Raw genomic sequence first — 19,538 nt, 5'->3', positions numbered from 1 at the left:
AGGTGCTCTGAATGCTACGTTCCCAGCTGATGGCAATTTTAGCCTCCTGGAGGCAGTGTATTGTTGGGGGCAGACCTATGGGTGTTATAGCTAGCTTTCCTGTGCCCTGTTTGGCATACTCTCCTGTTGCTGTTCTCCATCTGATATTGGCTAGGAGGTGATATCCATCCTCTGTTTATGTCATCATTTCCCCCTGCCATCATGGAGCTTCCCCTTGAGCCTGTAAGCCAAAATAAACCATTTTTCTCCCACCAGCTGCTCTTGGCTGGGTGTTTTCTGCCAGCAATGTGAATCTGAGTGCAACAGTAAAGTTTGTCCTGAAAAGTGGGAGAATTGCTGCTAGAAACTGACTGCATGGCCTTTTGGCTTTTGGAGCTGATTTTCAAGAGAAATATGGAAGTATTTGAAATCTTGGCCTAAGAGACACTTTGAAGTAAATACAGCTTGGTGGAACACTCTGGTCAGAGTTGAATGAACTGAATGCACTATGAACTATGAACTGTGAGGTTTGGCTTATGAGGGTAAAAAAGAGCTTTGCCTGGGCTAGGATAGAAGAAGTTTGTGTGAGAGGCTTACTGTTATGCCTGTGTCTTGAAAACTTATGTAGGGTTGCATTGCATAGAAATGAATTGATGTGAGCAGAAGGATATGGCACAAAAAAATGAAATCTTTGGGCCCAAACTACTGCCTATTCAACTGCAACTGTATGGGAAATTACAACAATTAAGATTGGGCCAGCTGACCTGCATTGAGACAACAGAGAGAATGCAGAGTCTTTTGAAGGGACCTGAATGCTAAAGGAGTGTCCTGTTCTTCAAAGTCTGTTTTATTCCCTCATGGGCTAACAAACTGGCAGCCCACTTGATATTATGGAGTGTAACAAATGCATGAAAGAGAGAGGGTCATTGAATTTGCAACATGGTTTTACAGTTTTGGAAATGGCCATGGGTAGTGTGAAGCAGGCTTATTGAATTATCTGTGTGGAGACCCCATGGGCCATGAGGATGAACCATGAGTTGCAGTGGAGGCCCAGTGGAGATGCCAGATGGCTGTCAAGGAGAGCTGTCAGCACCAGATGAAGTTTTCCAGGACTGTAAGTAGTGTAGCTGGAGGGGAAGAATTAAAACTCCAGAGGCCGGTCACTGGTTAGGATAATTGGAGTTGGAGAATCATCACTGGTTACAATTGTTGGGCTTGGAGGACTTCCGGCCAAGATGGTGACTGCCTAGTTGCACCACAGATCCTAGGGTAAGAAAGGCAATACATTAAGGATTCACTGGGTCTTTTGGAGAAGAGCAATCTCCAATAGACTGCCAGTGGGAGGGCACAGAGGGAGAAAAACAGAGGGTCACTGATTCCCTCACGGGCAGGTAGCCCACCCCTTCCCCAAGTAGCCGCTGTATCCACAGCACTATCGTGCTGATTGATCCCTGCATGTGGAAACTTAGGGTGCTCCGCCCACTCGCTCACTTACTGCTCCGGTCACCACATGTTCAGCAAGTCTAAGCCCACAGCAACTGCCACACAAGCTCAGACTGTATCTGTCGCTTGCACCAGCTCAGGGTCCATCCCCTACCTGTCTGCCACACTGGCCAGCCGCCATTGTCCTGTTGCAGGGGAGCGCAGACTGCTTCCAGGTCCCAGTGTTCCCCCACCATTGTTTAGGCTGCTTCAGTGCTTGGTGCTTCAGTGTCCCTCCTAGTGCAAGTGCAGGCAGCTTTGGTGCATTACCGCTTGAGAGCTCAGGCAACTTTGGCACCCTGGCCAGGCAGTACATCAGGCAGCTTTGCCAAGTGAGAGCCAAAGCCCCCAGGCTGCTTCGCAACTGCCTCAGCCTGCCTCAGATTCCCATTGTGCTTGAGCCCAGGCTGATCCACCCACCTATGTGCCCATACACTGTGATGGGCAGACCACAGCACAAAAGAAATAACATGAAAAATCAAATGCAAGAAAATCATTAGATCACCCAGTCCTACAATGAACATCTTTAATCAAAACATAGAAGAGTCATTAGGATCAGAACACCAAAATGAAGCTGTGAGCAATGCAACCCTAACTAAGCTACTGGTAGAACTTGCAGAAAAGCAACAAAGGACCAATAATTGTGTGAATGCTGCCATCACTAAACTAAACCTAATAGATAAGAAAATGGAAGGAGTGCAAAGACAGTTAAGAGATTTGAGGGAGAGTGAAAAAAAAAGACCTCAAAAATCAGCTGGCCATGCTAAATGAAGACATAAAGAAATGCAAGGATGAATTCTAAGAATCATCAAGAAAATCAGAAAATTATGTGAAAAGGGAGCTTCACAGAGGGATGGAAATTATACACAGAAAAGTAGTAGAAAATGCAAACCTAATTGAACAAGTCCAAAACTCTCTAGAAGCTCTCAAGAAGAGTCAGCCATGTGGAGGAGAGAAACTCTGATCTGGAAGACATGATGGAACAAATAGTTCAAGAATTCAAAAATTTCAGTAAGTTCAAAAGTTCCTGTGAACAGAACATGAGGGAATTGTGGGATACACATAAACATCCTAAAATCAGGATCACTGGAATACCAGAAGGAGAAGAAATTCAGACCAAAGGCATGGAGATTTATTTAACAATATAATTGAAGAAAACTTCCCCAGTCTCTTAAAAGAAAGGCCCATCAAGATACAAGAAGCCAACAGAACTCCAAACAGACATATTGTCACTAAAACTCTAAACACTGACACCAAAGAGAAAATCCTACAAGCAGCTAGGGAAAAACAGCACACCACTTTCAAAGGTAACCCCATCAGAATTACTTCAGACTTCTCAATGGAAACCCTGAAAGCTAGAAGGGCCTGGAATAAAACACTGCAAAGCCTAAGAACCTATGGCTTCTAACCCAAACTACTCTACCCAGCAAAAGTATCCCTCATAATGGATGGTGAAAGAAAAACTTTCCATGACAAAACTCAGCTTTACAATTATATGAACACAAAACCAAACCTACAGAGAGTATTTCAGGAAATATTCTACAGAGAAGAAACAAATAACCAAACTCAAATGCCTACAAGAAGCAGATCACAATAACTAAACTCAGAGTAGGCACAAAAACTTCAAAGTCCATGAAAACACCAACCCACATATACCATCACAATATGGCAGGGATTAAATCAAATCTCACAGTCATTACCCTAAATATTAATGGCCTAAATTCACCCATCAAGAGACACAAGCTAACAGGATGGATCAAAAAATTAGACCCCTCAATCTGTTATCTTCAAGAAACCCACCGCACCACTAAAGACAGACACCCCCTCAGGGTGAGAGGGTGGAAAACAATATTCCAAGCAAATGGGAATAAGAAACAAGCGGGCATAGCTATATTAATATTGGATAAAATAGACTTCAAACCAAAAATAATCAAAAAAGACAAAGAAGGCCACTTCCTACTTATCAAGGGAATGATCCATCAAGAGGATATTGCAGTCATAAATCTATATGCACGAAACACAGGGGCACCACAATTCATATAACAAAACCGACTTGACAATGAAACAGAAATAACCACCAACATCATCATACCTGAGGACTTCAATACACCATTGTTAGTAATAGACAGATCATCCAAACAGAAACTGAACAGGGAAGTAAGAGAGCTCAACAAAACCATAGATCACTTAGACCTAACAGACATTTACAGAACTTTCCATCCCAAATCCACAGACTACACATTCTTCTCAGCAGCCCATGGAACATTCTCTAAACCATATACTGGGTCACAAAGACTGCTTCCACATATTATAAGATTGACCTAATTCCCTGCATGATATCAGATCACAATGCTATATTGCTAGAAATCAACAACAAAAGACCCAACAAGAATCCCAACAGCACCTAGAAACTGAAAAGCACACTTCTAAACAATAAATGGATAGTGGATGAAATAAACAATGAAATTGCAAAATTTCTAGAATTGAATGACAATGAGAACACATCATACCAAAACTTATGGGACACAATGAAGGTGGTCCTCAGAGGAAAATTCATAGCCCTCAATGCCTTCATAAAAAAGAGAAGCTGGGCGTGGTGGCGCATGCCTTTAATCCCAGCACTTGGAAGGCAGAGGTAGGAGGACTGCCATGAGTTCAAGGCCACCCCGATATGACAGAGTTAATTCCAGGTCAGCCTGGACCAGAGTGAGACCCTACCTTGAAAAACAAAACAAAACAAAATAAAAAATTAAAATCAGAGCAGAAATAATCAATTGGAAACCAAGGAAACAATTAAGACAACTGACAAAACAAAGAGCTGGTTCTTTGAAAATATAAACAAGATTGACAAAACCCTGGCCAATTTGATCAAGAAAAAAAGAGAAAAGCTTCAAATTAACAAAATTCAAAATGAAAAGGAGAGATCACAACAAACATAAGTGAAATTGGGAGAATCATCAGGACTTATTTAAAAAACCTCTACTCCACAAAACTCAATAATGTGGAGGAGATGGATAAATTCCTGGATGCATACCATCTATCAAAGCTAAACTCAAAGAGAAAGGAAGGGAGGAGGGTACTTAATAGGTTGATATTGTATATATGTAAGTACAATGATTGTTATGGGGAGGTAATATGATGGAGAATGGAATTTCAAAGGAGAAAGTGTGGGGGGGAAAAGAGGGAATTAACACGGGATTTTTTTATAATCATGGAAAATGCTAATAAAAATTTTTAAAAAAAGCTAAACTCAGAGCAGATTAATCTCTTCAGTGAACCCATCACACTCATGGAGATTGAAAAAGTAATTTTAAAAAACTCCCCAAAAAGAAGAGTCCAGGACCAGATGGCTTCTCAGCTGAGTTCTACCAAGCCTTCATGGAAGAACTCAAACCAATCTTCCTAAAACTGTGCCATACAACTGGAGTACAGGGAAAGCTATCCAACTCCGTTTATGAAGCTAGTATCACCCTAATTCCAAAACCAGGCAGAGACGCCACAAGAAAAGAAAACTACCAGCCTATTTCCCTGATGAACTTAGATGCAAAGATCCGGAACAAAATCCTTGCAAACCAAATCCAACAACACATCAAAAGCATTATCTACTTTAACAGAGTAGGATTCATCCCAGGAACACAGGGATGGTTCAACATACAGAAACATGTCAATGTAATACACCATATAAACAAGGTTAAACATAAAAACCACATGATCATTTTGATAGATGCAGAAAAGGCCTTTGACAAGATACAACATCACTTCATGACCAAAACATTGGAGAGAGTTGGCATGGTTGGTTCATATCTTAACATAATAAAGGCAATATACAAAGCTCCTAAGGCCCAAACAATACTTAATGGAGAGAGACTGGAGGAATTCCCATTAAGATTAGGAACAAGACAGGGTTGTCCACTCTCACCTCTGCTTTTCAATATAGTACTAAAAGTCCTAGCTCAAGCAATAAGACAGGAGAAGGAAATAAACGGGATACGATTTGAAAAGAAAGAAGTTAAGTTAGCTCTATTTGCTGATGACATGATTGTATATGTAAGCGACTTGAGAGACTCCATCCCCAAACTCTTGAAGGTGATTAACTCCTATAGCAAAGTAACAGGATACCAAATCAATGCAAAAAAATCAGTAGCATTTCAATACGCAAATGACAAAGATACAGAGAAAGAAATAAGGGACATGGTCCCATTTTCAATAGCAACAACAACAACAAAAATACCTTGGAATAATGTTAACCAAGGAAGTGAAAGATCTATACAATGAAAACATAAAAACACTCAAAAAAGAAATTGAGGAGGACATGAGAAATTGGAAAGGCCTCTCATGCTCCTGGATAGGCAGAATTAACATTGTGAAGATGGCAATCCTACCAAAGGCAATATATAGATTTAATGCAATTCCAATTAAAATCCCTACAGTGTTCTTCACAGAGATAGAAAAAATGATCTCAAATTTCATATGGAAAGGCAGAAGACCTCGCATATCCAAACATATCCTCAGCAAAAGAAATACCTCTGGAAGCATCACCATACCTGAACTAAAGCTATATTACAAAGCCATAGTAATAAAATCAGTATGGTACTGGCATAAAAACAGGAGTATAGACCAATGGAATAGACTTGAGGACCCGAACTTTGGGTCAAGCAACTATAGCTACTTGATATTTGACAAGGTCACTAACAATATAGGCTGGAAAAAAGACAACATCTTCAACAAATGGTGCTGGACAAACTGGATAACCATATGCAGGAATCTGAAACTTGATCCACACATTGGCAATGGTATCATAAAACTCTACTTCCTAAAAGGCAGACGAAATGGTTGAACCTTCACCAGACCCTTAGAGGGAACACCTGAACCACAAGAAACTGGAGAGGGTATGATGAAGACTGACCTTAATCTTCTACAGCTTCCCTCCCTTCTTCTCCCTCTCTCCCTCCCTCTCTCTCTCTTTCTTTTCTCTCTAACTCTTGTATATTAGTTGTCTTTTTCCTCCTTTTCTTAGTGGGCACTGACCTGTAACTCCCAGTACCAGCATGTAGCTATCATCCACAATGAGCTTTTGATCAGAGAGACCTACAAGGTTTTTTAAAAGAATGATAGATTTCTGTCAGAGTACTTGATGACCCACCAAAGGTTAGTGGTAAGACCCTACTGCTGAAGACACCATATGCAGCTGACATGTAAAATGGAATGGCATGGCTGGAAGCTGGAAGAGAGTCAGTCCCCAGACAGTCAGTGTGTCTACTGCCAGAAGGTGTTACATGGGCGACTGGGGAAAATGACCAATATCTGTCCAAGCAACTCATGGTCTAACCTACTTAGCAACAAATAACCTGTTGTGATGTCCACAGAAGTGCAATAGTGGCACACAGCCATGGTAGGGAACCAACTGCTCTTGATTCGGCTAACTGATCCCCTCAGTGGTATGGGTCCCATAGCTGGAGCTGGGAAACGAAACCAGTCAGAACCATATCCAAACATAAGCCCACTCTCTACTATCAAGCTATCATCAATCATGGGCTACAAGAGGGCCTACACCTATTAAATTCTCTCTATATAAAAAAAAGTAAGGGTTATCTCATTTTTCCTGGTACTAACTTACTCTCTGTTGGAGAATCTGCTTCTCTTTTTCAGATAAATGTAGGTCCGAAGGAGAGAGCCACCCCATCATACCTCAAAAGGGCTCCAGCTGAAACTAAGAAAAATTGGAGAAACAAGCAAGGGTGCTGTTTTCTTGATGAACCAGGTACCAGCACAAGGGTGAAGGAGATCAACACAGAAAAAAATCAACTCCTATCAGATTAGAGATCCAGAGACCCAGAGGCCCCCAACACCTCATCACTGAAGCAGACCAAAAATGAACCCAATATGGCTCAGGGAATTTTTGCAGAAGAGGAGGCGGAAAGAATGTAAGTGCCACATGTTGGGTCATGATATGCAGAGACATTTATCCTACCCATAACTGTGGGCTAACTACACAATTCATGACTCATATACCTCTACAAGGAGGGGCTAAGGGTAAGGGGTATGTCACAGGTGAGCCTAATAATGGTACCAAACTGACTGTATTTGCTGAATACAAAACTAATTAATAAAAAAAAAAAATAGAAAGAAAAAAAAGTCATTGCTCTTGGAGCTACAGAGTTTGATATTTCCCTGTTTTAAGTCTTGCATTGTTGAATATTTGTTTGCTATACTCAATGCCATCTTTTGCAGTATGAATGTTTATTCTGTACCATTATGGGGTTTTTTGTTTGTTTGGTACTATGGCTCAGTTAAAAGATCTTGGGCAATGAGGATGTTTGAACATTATGGGATTGATAAAAACTGTGGGGACTTTAAAGATGGACTGAATGCATTGTATTTTATACCATGTGTTTATGGGGTCTGGGGCAGAATGTAGTGGTTTGATTCTGGTATTTCCCATACTTAGGTGTTCTGAATTCTAGGTTTCCCAGATGATGGCAATTTGGGAATTAAAGCCTCCTAGAGGCAGTGCATTGTTGGGGGTAGGCTTATGGGTATTATAGTCAATTTCCTCATGCCAATGTTTGGCATGCTCTCCTTTTGCTGTTGTCCATCTGGTGTTGGCCATGAGGTGATGTCCACCCTCTGCTCATACTATCATTTTCCCCTGCCATCATGGAGCTTACCCTTGAGTCTGTAAGCCAAAATAAACCTTATTTTCCCCACAAGCTGCTCTTGGCTGGGATTTTCTGCCAGCAGTGTTAACCTGACTGCAACACTCTCTAAGCACAAAAGTCAAGTCCAAATGGATATCAGACCTGAAACTCTGAAACTGCTAGAGGAAAAAGTAGTGAACTCCTTCAACATATTGGCATTGGCAATGACTTTCTGAATATAACTCTAGTTGTTCAGGAAATAAAACCACTTATCAATCACTGGTGCCTCATGAAATAAAAGAGGCAACCTACAGAATGGAAGAAAATCTTTGCCAGCTATACATCTGACAGAGAATTAATATTGAGGATCTACAAAGCACTCAGAAAACTAAACAATAAGAAATCAAACAACCCAGTTAAAAATGGGCTATGGAACTTAGGAGGCAGCAGTAGGATTGCTGTGAATTCGAGGCCAGCCTGGGACTATAGAATGAGTGCCAGGTCAGCATGATCTAGAGTAAGACCCTACCTCACAAAAAACCAAAAAAATAAAATTAAGTTTAAAAAAAAAAAAAAGAAAGAGAAGGAAGAAAGGAAGGAGGTAGGAAAGAAAAAAAGGAAAAGAAACGGACACGGAGTCCACAAACTTCACCTTGCACACATTCAAATTAAATTTACTAGTCACACTAACTCTCTATTAACTTCATCTGGGATTTCTCACGGGTCTCCATGCCTCTTCTTGCTGAAACGTGTTTGGAGCAGTGACAAACTTCATCAGGTCATGTTCGCCTCCAGCCCTCACTAAATGCATTAGGCAGCAGAAGCTGCAGGCTGGCCTCTGCAGCCTGAACCCTCATCGCTGTTATTACAGACGCAGATGCTAGCCAGGATAATGACTCGAGGATAAATGGTCCTTTAACCAGAGGTCCTGAGGACTCTGGGAACATTACCTCATGTCCACCTGACACCCTCCCACACACTTTTTCTGTGCTGGACGGCCTCCTCCCTGGTTCCTGCAGCTCCATCTTGGCACAACTTTGGACCTTGTTCGTCATGCTCGCTCAGAGCTGCCTTGCGAGGTCTCTCAGGTACCCAAGGCCCTGCTCGCTCCCCCCTGAGCAGCCCCTCCACTGACCCACTTCTCATTGTGCCTGAAGCAAGAATCCTTGTTAACAGCCAAAAAAAAAGGGCTATGGAACTAAATAGAGAGTTCTCAAAAGAAGTACAGATGGCATATAAACATCTAAAAAAAGGTTCTATATCTCTAGCCCTCAGGGAAATGCAAATTGAAACTACTCTGAGATTCCACCCAACTCCTGTCAGAATGGCTATCATTAAGAAAACAAATTACAACTAATGCTGGTGAGGATGCAGAAACTGATGAATCCTACTACACCATTGGTGGGAATGTAAACTGGTACAGTCATTGTGGAAATCAGTGGGGAAGTTCCTGAAACAGCTAAAAATAGATTTATCATATAACCCAGCTATTCCACTCCTTGGTATATATCTTAAGGACTCCTCTCAGTACCTTAGAGATACTTGTACATCCATGATTATTACTGCTCTAATCACAATAGCTGCAAAATGGAACCAACCTAGCTGTCCCTCAACAAATGGATGGATAATGAAGATGTGCTACATTTACGCAATGGAGTTCTACTCAGTGGCACAGAAAAATTAAATTTGCAGGGAAATAGATGGATCTGGAAAGGATTATACTAAGTGAGGTAACCCAGGCCCAGAAAGCCAAATGTCACATGTTCTGTCTCATATGTGGAACCTAGCTACAAATGTTTAGACTTGTATGTAATGTGGGGTAGAAATCTGCAGCAGTAGCTGGGTGTGGTATCACATGCCTTTAATCCCAGCATTTAGGAGGCAGAGGTAGGAGCATTGCCATGAGTTTGGCCTGATACTACATAGTGAATTCCAGGTCAGCCTGAGCTAAAGTGAGACCCTACCTCAAAAAACAAAAAATCTGTAGACGTGGCCAGTAAACTATAAAGGGGATATAAGAGGTAAAAGAGGGGAGAGTACGGTATATAGGTAAGTAGATGAATAGATTACTATGAGTGGAATGGCCTAATTGAGGTCGAGGGAAGAGATTGAATAAAGGAAGGGTGGGGAGAGGTTTAATCTAATTTTTTTTTTTTTTCGAGGTAGGGTCTCACTCTGGCTCAGGCTGACCTGGAATTCACTATGTAGTCTCAGGGTAGCCTCGAACTCTCGGAGATCCTCCTACCTCTGCCTCCCGAGTGCTGGGATTAAAGGCGTGCGCCACCACGCCCGGCTTTATCTAATTTTTATAGGATATGAATAAGCTATATGTAAACCTATTATATAAATTGTTATAAGAAAAATTTCAGTGCTAGGGATGGGATACCTTCCAGTGAGTTGTTGGCCAGAGAGATCTCTGATGCCCCCCAAACTATTACAGGTGATTGCCAAGGCTCTTTGGTTCCACCAGGAATAGATGGTAAGACCCTATTTCTGAAGACTCCATATGCTTGGGCTATAAGGTCACTGAGAATTCAAGCTGGAGCTGAGCTGACAGAAAGCTGGAAAAAGTTATGGTGCATATAGCCCTACAGCAGAAAGTCATCAGTGGTGATAAACAGTGGACACTGCAAGCATTAAATTTGGCCAGCCAGGCCAAATGAGGCAATGGGTATAATAGTGGCATGGCTGTTATGGGGGAAACCAACTGCTCACTAACTGGACTGGAAGCCCACTCCATGGAAGGGAATATATGACTGGTAGTAAAAACCCTATGACAGGGGAGGTCATAAGCCCTAGGAGTGTAATGCCTGCTGGTGTCTGGCCTAATGCATATATTACACTCATCAAACTGCCAGGTAAGCACTTCTATTAACATTCATACCCATATATTAATGATACTCACTTTTAGGTTAGAGAAGCTTCTCTTTTCAGATGGTGGTGACCTCTGTGATGACTCAAAAGACACCATACTGCTGAGGAGAAGTGGCAGAGTTCAGCACCAAGGCTCAGAGTCCATTGCTGAAGAGGTAGTGGAAAGAATACGAGAGCCAAAGAAAGGGTAGCACTGCTTACAATGCAATGTTCTAGACACAAAATGGCATGGATATCCATGACTGGATATCCTCGCAGTGCCTGAAACTATCTACATAGGACCCTCTTTATAGGAGGAAAAGATGATGACATCAAAATAAAAGACAATAATTGAGAGGGCGAGGGGATATGATGGAGTGTGAATTTGTGAAGGGGAAAGTGAGGGAGGGGAGGAACTTATCATGGTTATTGTCTATAATTATGGAGGTTGTCAATAAAAAATAGTTTTAAAAAGTTATTGATGACAGAAAGCTGGAAGAAGCCATTCTACATGCAGTTCAATGGGAGAAAGAGATACCACCAGTGAAGATCCTCAACAGTGGACACTGTAAGCCTTTTAATTGGCCAGCCAGCCCAAATGAGCCAACAGGTGCAACAGTGGCACATCTGTCATGGTGGAAACCAACTGCCCTCCAATTGGACTAGAGGCCCGCTCCATGGGAGGGAATACATCCCTGATACTGAAAACTTAAAATGGGTAGTCATGAGCCCTATGGGTGTAACATCTGCTGCTGCCAAACTGCCCAGTAAGCACTTCTCTTAATATTCATACCCTTATATTAATGCTACTCTCACTTTGGATAGAGAATCTTCTCTTTTCAGATGGCAGTGATCTTGGGATGACTCAGAGGGTATCATAGTGCTGAAAAGAAGTGACTGGAGTACTAACATCTCCATCACACATTTCAAGGTTCAGGGTCTAATGCGGAAGAGATGGCGGAAAGAATGTAAGAGCCAAAGGAAGGGTAGGACTCCTTACAACGTGCTCCCTCCAGACATAACATGGCCTGGATATCCATGACATAATAGTACCTGACACTATCTGCACAAGACCATCATAAGAGGAGGAAAAAGGGCTGGAGAGATGGTTTAGCAGTTAAGCGCTTGTCTGTGAAGCCTAAGGACCCCGGTTCGAGGCCTGATTCCCCAGGACCCACGTTAGCCAGATGCACAAGGGGATGCATGCGTCTGGATTTCATTTGCAGTGGCTGGAGGCCCTGGCGCGCCCATTCTCTCTCAATCTCTCTCTATCTGCCTCTTTCTCTCTGTCTGTTGCTCTCAAATAAATAAATAAAAAATAACGAAAAATTTAAAAAAGAGAAGGAAAAGATCATGACATCAAAGTAAAAGACAGACTCATTCAGATGGGGAGGGGATATGATGGAGAATGGAATTTCAAAGGGGAAAGGGGGGAAGGGTATTACCATGGGATCTTTTTTATAATCATGGAAAACGTTAATAAAAATTGAGAAAAAAAAGTTATTGATGAGTGTGGTGGCACACACCTTTAATCCAAGCAAGAAGCAAGCTGAAGTAGGAGCAGGGCTGTGAATCTGAGGCCAGCCTTGGACTACAGGATCAGTTCCCTGTCAGACTGGGCAAAAGTGAGACCCTACCTCAAAAAAAAAAAAATTATTTGCATGTGTGTGTGCTTAAGGGCATGTTGTGCCATGTTGTGGCTGCAAACAATGCTACATACTTATGCCCCTTTTTGCATCTATTTTATGTGGATGACTTGGGAACTGAATCCAGACCAGCAGGCTTTTAAGCAAGCACTATTAACTTCTGAGCAATCTTCCCCATCCCATACCTTGCATCTTAATTGCCATACTAATGACAGAGTATTGACATCTGATGTATAGCATAAAATTTAAAATTTTAATTTGTAGCCCGTATCTTCTCATTATTGGTCTACCTTCTTTATTGGTTGTTTATTAATTTAATTATTTATTTATGAGAAAGAAAGGGGAAGGGAGAGAGAGAGAAACAGAGAAAGAGAGAATGAGTATGCCAGGGCCTCCAGCCACTGTAAACAAACTCCAGACACATGCACCACCTTATGCATCTGGTTTATGTGGGTCCTGGGGAATTGAACCACGGTCCTTTTGCTTGCTAAGCCATATTTCTATCCCTGTTTGTTTGTTTTTTGAGACAAGGTTTCATGTATCCCAGGCTGACTTCAAACTTGTTATGTATTAGGGGATGGACTTCTTGACTCTCTTACCTCCACTTCCTAACTGCTAGGATTGAACCCAGGACCTAGTTCATGCTAGGCAAGCATTTTACCCACTGAACTGTATCCTTAGCCCCTCTTTATTGGTAAGTTACCTCTTCTGTATTACAGACTCCTCTAGGAATCTGTTGAAAGCTATTATTTTTCCCAAATACACATTTTACATCTAGAAATTTCACTGAAGTCTGGATTCTGATCTATACAATTCTGTCCCTAGTCCCATCATACATATATGAGGAGACTTCAATCACAGTGAAGCTCTGGTTACATCCAAAGCAGCAATAACCAGCTGGGCATCATCCTCTTTGCTCACTGAGTCCTGATCCTAACCCTGCAGCCCAGGGAGCATGCACCACTTTAAAAAAATTTTTTTTGTTCGTTTTAATTTATTTATTTCAGAGTGACAGACAGAGAGAGAAAGAGGCAGAAGAGAGAGAGGGAGAATGGGTGCAACAGGGCCTCCAGCCACTGCAAATGAACTCCAGATATGTATGCCTCCTTGTATGTACTGGCTAACGTGGGTCCTGGGGAATCAGGCCTCGAACTGGGGTCCTTAGGCTTCACAGGCAAGCACTTAACCACTAAGCCATCTCTCCAGCCCAGAACATGCACCACTTTTAAATAACCATGGTAGCTCCATTCTTCTCACTAATAACTAGTTTAGGGGTATGCACATGACTCTTTTTAACTTGAGAGAGTGGGAAAGAGGCAGTGGTGTGTGGGGTGTGTGTGGGAGAGAGAGAATGAGCATGCCAGGGCCTCTAGCCACTGCAGAGGAACTCCAGATGCAGGTGCCATTTTGTGTGTCTGGCTTTACATGTGTACTGGGGAATCAAACCTAGCTGTCAGGCTTTTCAAGCAAGAGCTTTTAGCCACGAAGCCACCTCACCAGCCTTATTTATTTAGCTTGTTTGTTTGTTTGCTTGTTCAAGTTAGGCTTTTGCTGTAGCCCAGGATGACCTGGAATTCACTATGTAGTCTCAGGGTATCCTAAAACTCATGGCAATCCTCCTATCTCTGCCTCCCAAGTGCTGGGTTTAAATGAGTGTGCCACAATGCCTGGCTATTATTAATTTTTTAAATATTTTATTTATTTACTGGACAAAGAAAGAGAAAGAGAATGGGAACACCAGGGCCTCCAGCCACTGCAAATGAACTCCAGACGCATGTGCCACCTTGTGTATCTGGTTTATATGGGTACTGGGGAACTGAACCTGAGTCCTTAGGCTTTTCAGGTAAGTGCCTCACCTGCTAAGTTATCTCTTTAGCCCCTACTATTCTTTTTAAAAATATTTATTTATGTAAAATAAAATTTACATATTTATTTATTTATATATGCACACCAATCTCTTGACACTGCAAACAAATGCCAGAAGCATCTATCACTTTTTACATCTGGCTTTATGTGGATGTTGGGGAACTGAACTCAGGCTGTCAGGCATTATAAGTAAGTACTTTTGACCACTGAGCCATCTCCCTAGCCCCATAACATATTTTAAATTGAATTTTTTATTCCAGAGGTTTATGTGGCAGAGATCCTCTTTCTTAGCTAGTAGTCTCAGGTTAATTTCTTCAGTTGTTGGATGTCTATGAGGAATCATTCTGTAGAACTCAATCAACATATTTTGCAATTGTTCTGTTGTTTCTCCATACGTCAGTGCTGTCTTCAGTAGAAGGAGAATCCCCTCTGCCTTGCTCACCTGTAAATAGGAAAACATACAAGCTCACTAAAATTAAATCTTGCCTGCCTTGGTGGTACACACCTTTAATCCCAGCACTTGGCATCAGAGGTAGGAGGATCGCTGTGAGTTTGAGGCCAGCCTGAAATTCCAGAGTGAGTGTCAAGAAACACAACCTCAAAAATAAAATCTTTAAAAAGTTCTGGACACATGGTAACATGTTCCCTATGTTTTAAAGGTTGGTCCCCAGGGAGATGCTACAGGGAGGTGATAACACCTTTAAGAAGAGAGACCTAGGGGGAGTGTGTAAATCACTGGAGACATGCACTTAAAGGAGGTTTTGAGAACTCAGCCTATTCCTCATCTGCTTTGGGTTCCTATCTATGAAGTGAGAAGTTGTATTTCACTATGCACTCTAGTCATGACAGGCTGCCTCTAGAAACACAAAACAATGGAGCCAATCCACCATAGACTAATATCTCCTGTGGCATTTTGAATGTGAAATGTCCTTGATAGCCTTTTGTATTTGTGATTAAACCTCATACTCAATCCCCACCCAGATAGAGTCAATTTGGGAAATAGAGCCTTGAGAAATATGTCACTGTGGGAAGACCTTGGGATTTATTAGTCCAGTCCTATTGAGTATTAGCTAGCTAGCTTGCTCGTGCTGCTGACTTTAAGTTGATAGGTAAGATGTGATGCCCAGTCTCTGCTCTGACATGCTTTTCCTTGTCATGATGAAGTTTTCCCTTGAGATAATGAGCTGACATAAACCCTTTCCTCCCATAAGCTGCTTTTGGTCAGGTGTTTTGTCCCTGCAACGAAAAAGGAACAACTACACCCCCAAACTATGAGTCATAAGAAATCTTTTCTTTTTTATTTTTAAATGAATTTAACTTATTTTTGTTTTCTTTAAATATTTTATTTATTTCTGTTATTGACAGTTTCCATAATTATAGACAATAAACCATGGTAATTCCCAACCCCCCAACTTTGCCTGTGCAACTCCACTCTCCATCATATCCCCTCCTGCTTTCAATCAGTCTCTCTTTTATTTGATGTCATCATCTTTTCCTCCTATTATGATGGTCCTGTGTAGGTAGTGTCAGGCACTGTGAAGTCATGGATATCCAGGCTACTTTGTGTCTGGAAGAGTACATTTTAAGCAGTCCTACCCTTCCTTTGGCTATTACATTCTTTCTACCACCTCTTCCACAATGGACCCTGAGCCTTGGAAGGTGTGATAGAGATATTTCAGTGTTGAGCGCTCCTCTGTCACTTCATCTCAGCAATATGGTGCCTTCTGAGTCATTGCAAAGCACCATCTGAAAAGAGAAGCTTCTCTAAACAAAAGTGATAGTATCATTACAACATGTATATGAACATGAAGAGAAGTGCTCACCGGCTACTTTTGTGAGCATAGTATATACATTTAGTTAGATACCAGCAGACATTAAATCCCTAGGGCTCATGACTTCCCCATCACAGGTTTTCAATATCATGGATGTATTCCCTCCTGTGGAGCAGGCCTCCAGTCCTATTAGAGAGTGGTTGGTTTTCCCCATAATAGACATGCCACTATTGCACCTATTGGCTCATTTGGCCTGCTCATATTAGGCTCATCAGTGGCATTAAATACCTGTAGTCAGGGTTAAGGACCATTGAGCCATAGCCCAGCTTATATGCAGTCTTTCTAACACTGTGATGATATGTTGCTAAAATAAGCAATATATTTCATGGCTGGCATATTATACCTCACTGCCCTTTAGCTTCCATTTCTTTCTTTGGGTTTATCTTTCATTTTCATTTCTTAACTCCTCTCCTACCAGTATTTTTTTCACTTTACTGCAAGCCATTTTTACTTAAATAAGAACAATCCAACAAAAATAATCATTTATGTTAATCATTAATGCTATTCATTCATGATGTGAATTGTGATGCATGAAATCAACAAATTTATGGTGCACATTAAAAGCCATGAGACATTTCTGCTTTGTAATAAATCAGGCAGTGGTCATTACTTTTTAAAGATAAGCTATTAGGTCTGTCCTTTCTACTTTCTTCTTGATGCCAGTAAAGATTCTTTGTGTTCCAGGGGTGTACCTTTTGGGATTCTCCAAATACTCCATTAGTGTATCCTCTCCCCAGGTGATATCTTTGTTCTTGTTGGCATCTCTGTAAGAAAAGCTAGCAGCCTGACCAGTTTTCTGCCCAAACAGACTGTGATTTGGTCTCATCTTGTGCTTGCCTCCCTTTTTCATACTGTGGTACCTGGCACACTTCTATTCAGATCTTCTTGCCTTTCTCAATATCACCCATCTTTAATTCATTCTCCCATTGCAGATTTGACTAATGCTACCAATACAAGCCCCATGTTCCACTGCAATTAAAAAAAAAACATTTCTTTTAAAATATTTTATTTATTTACTTATTTGAGAGAGAGTAGGGAAGGAGGGGGATGAGAATGGGAATGCCAAGGCCTCTAGCCACTGCAAATGAACTCCAGACGCATGTGCCCCTTGTTCATCTGGCTTTATGCATTTACTTGGGAATCAAACCTGGGTGTTTTGGCTTTGCCAGCAAGCACCTTAACTACTAAGCTATCTTTCAACCCTTTGTTTTGGAGGGAGGTGGTAAGGTAGGGTCTCACTCTAGCCTAGAATTCATTATGTAGTCTCAGAGTGGCCTCAAACCCATGGATCCTCCTATCTCTGACCTCCTGAGTGCTAGAATTAAAGGCGTGTGCCACCATGCCAGGCTTCTTTATTTTTCTTTTTTTAAAATATTTTTTGTTCATTTTTTATTTATTTATTTGAGAGTGACAGACACAGAGAGAAAGACATAGAGGGAGAGAGAGAGAATGGGCGCGCCAGGGCTTCCAGCCTCTGCAAACGAACTCCAGACGCGTGTGCACTCTTGTGCATCTGACTAACGTGGGACCTGGGGAACCGAGCCTCGAACCGGGTTCCTTAGGCTTCACAGGCAAGCGTTTTAACTGCTAAGCCATCTCTCCAGCCCCTTTTTTTCCTTTTTTAAAATTGTTTATTTGTTTATTTGAGAGAAAGAAGCAGATGGAGAGAGAAGGAATGGCTATGCCAGGGCCTCTAGCCACTGCAAATAAACTCCAGATGCATGGGCCACCTTTTGCATCTGGCTTACATAGGCACTAGGGTACCAAACCTGGGTCCTTAGCAAATTAGCCACTGAACCATCTCTCCAGCCCTTCTTTTTTTCTTTTAAGACAGAGTCTCAGTAGCCCAGGATAGCTTTGAATTATATAACTGAGGATAATCTTGAACCCTGGTACTCTTGTTCCACCTCCCAGGTGTTGGGATTATAATTGGATGCCACCATGCCTGACCAGGGAAACATTTATTCTTTTAATTTTTATTGTAGTTATGAGAGAGAGAGAGAGAATGAATGAATGAATGAATATGGGCACAACAGGACCTCTTTCCACTGCAAATGAACTCTAGATGCATGTGCTACTTCATGAGTATGGGGGAATCAAACCTGGGCCAGCAGTCTGTGTAAGTAAGTGCTTTTAACCTCTGAACCATCTCCCTTAGTTCCCTCAAAATCATCTATATTAAAAATACTTGGAAAAAAATACTCAGGATTGGAGAGATGGCTTAGCAGTTAAGGCATTTGCCTAGGGACCCAGGTTGTATTCCCCAGTACCCATGAAGCCAGATGCACAAGGTGGTGCATGCATCTGGAGTTTGCAGTGGCTGTAGGCCCTGCTTGTGCCCATTCTCATTCACTCTCTCTCTCTCTTCCTCTCAAATAAATAATAAAATATATTTTTAAAAAGTATTCAAAAAAAAAAGTATTCAATCTTGGGATGGAGAGATTGCTTAGCAGTTAAGCACTTGCCTGTGAAGCCTAAGGACTCTGGTTCAAGGCTCGATTTCCCAGGACCCATGTTAGCCAGATGCACAAGGGGCGCACACATCTGAAGTTCGTTTGCAGTGGCTGGAGGCTCTGGCACGCCCATGGCTCTCTCTCTCTCTCTTTCTTTCTCTCTGTCTCTTTCTCTCTTTGTCTGTCACTCTCAAATAAATAAATAAATAAAAATACTCAATCAGGGGGCTGGAGAGATGGCTCAGGAGCTTGCCTACAAAGCCTAATGACCTGGGTTCAATTTCCCAGTACCCATGTAAAGCCAGATGCACAGTGGATCATGCATCTGATATTCATTTGCAGCAGCTAGAGCCCCTGGTGTGCACATTCTCTCTCCCTCTCTTCTCTATCTGCTTGCAAATAAATGAAAAAACAAAATTATTTTTTAAGATAATAATCAGGGCTGGAGAAATGGCTTAGCAGTTAAAGCACTTGCCTGAAGAGCCAAAGAATCCAGGTTTGATTCCCCAGGACCAGATGCACAAGGTGGAGTTCATTTGCAGTGGCTAGAGGCCCAGGCATGCCCATTCTCTCTATCTGCCTCTTGCTCTCTCTATCCCTCTCAAATAAATAAATAAATTTTTTTAATATTAAAAAATACTTGATCAGCTGAGTGTAGTAGGGTATACCTGTAATTCCAGCATCCACAGACTGAGGCAAGTGGATCATCCATGAGTTCAAGACCAATATGGGTTATAGATGAAACCTTATCTCAAAATCAAGAAAAATAAACTAAACTAAATTTTAAAA

General features: G+C 41.7%; 1 protein-coding gene across 1 annotated transcript; it reads right to left on the bottom strand.

Moving 5' to 3' along the window:
* Positions 1 to 16,909: 16,909 nt before the first annotated feature.
* LOC123459347 (cytochrome c, somatic-like) lies at positions 16,910 to 17,204 on the bottom strand. The gene is given in 2 exon segments (XM_045145466.1): positions 16,910 to 17,168; positions 17,170 to 17,204. Coding segments are annotated over 2 exon segments (294 nt in total).
* Positions 17,205 to 19,538: the final 2,334 nt, after the last annotated feature.

The sequence above is a fragment of the Jaculus jaculus genome, chromosome 3 (assembly GCF_020740685.1).
Source record: "Jaculus jaculus isolate mJacJac1 chromosome 3, mJacJac1.mat.Y.cur, whole genome shotgun sequence".
Taxonomy (NCBI): Eukaryota; Metazoa; Chordata; class Mammalia; order Rodentia; family Dipodidae; genus Jaculus; species Jaculus jaculus.
Note: the sequence above shows the minus strand (reverse complement) of the source record. Positions and strands in the feature narration are given on the sequence as shown.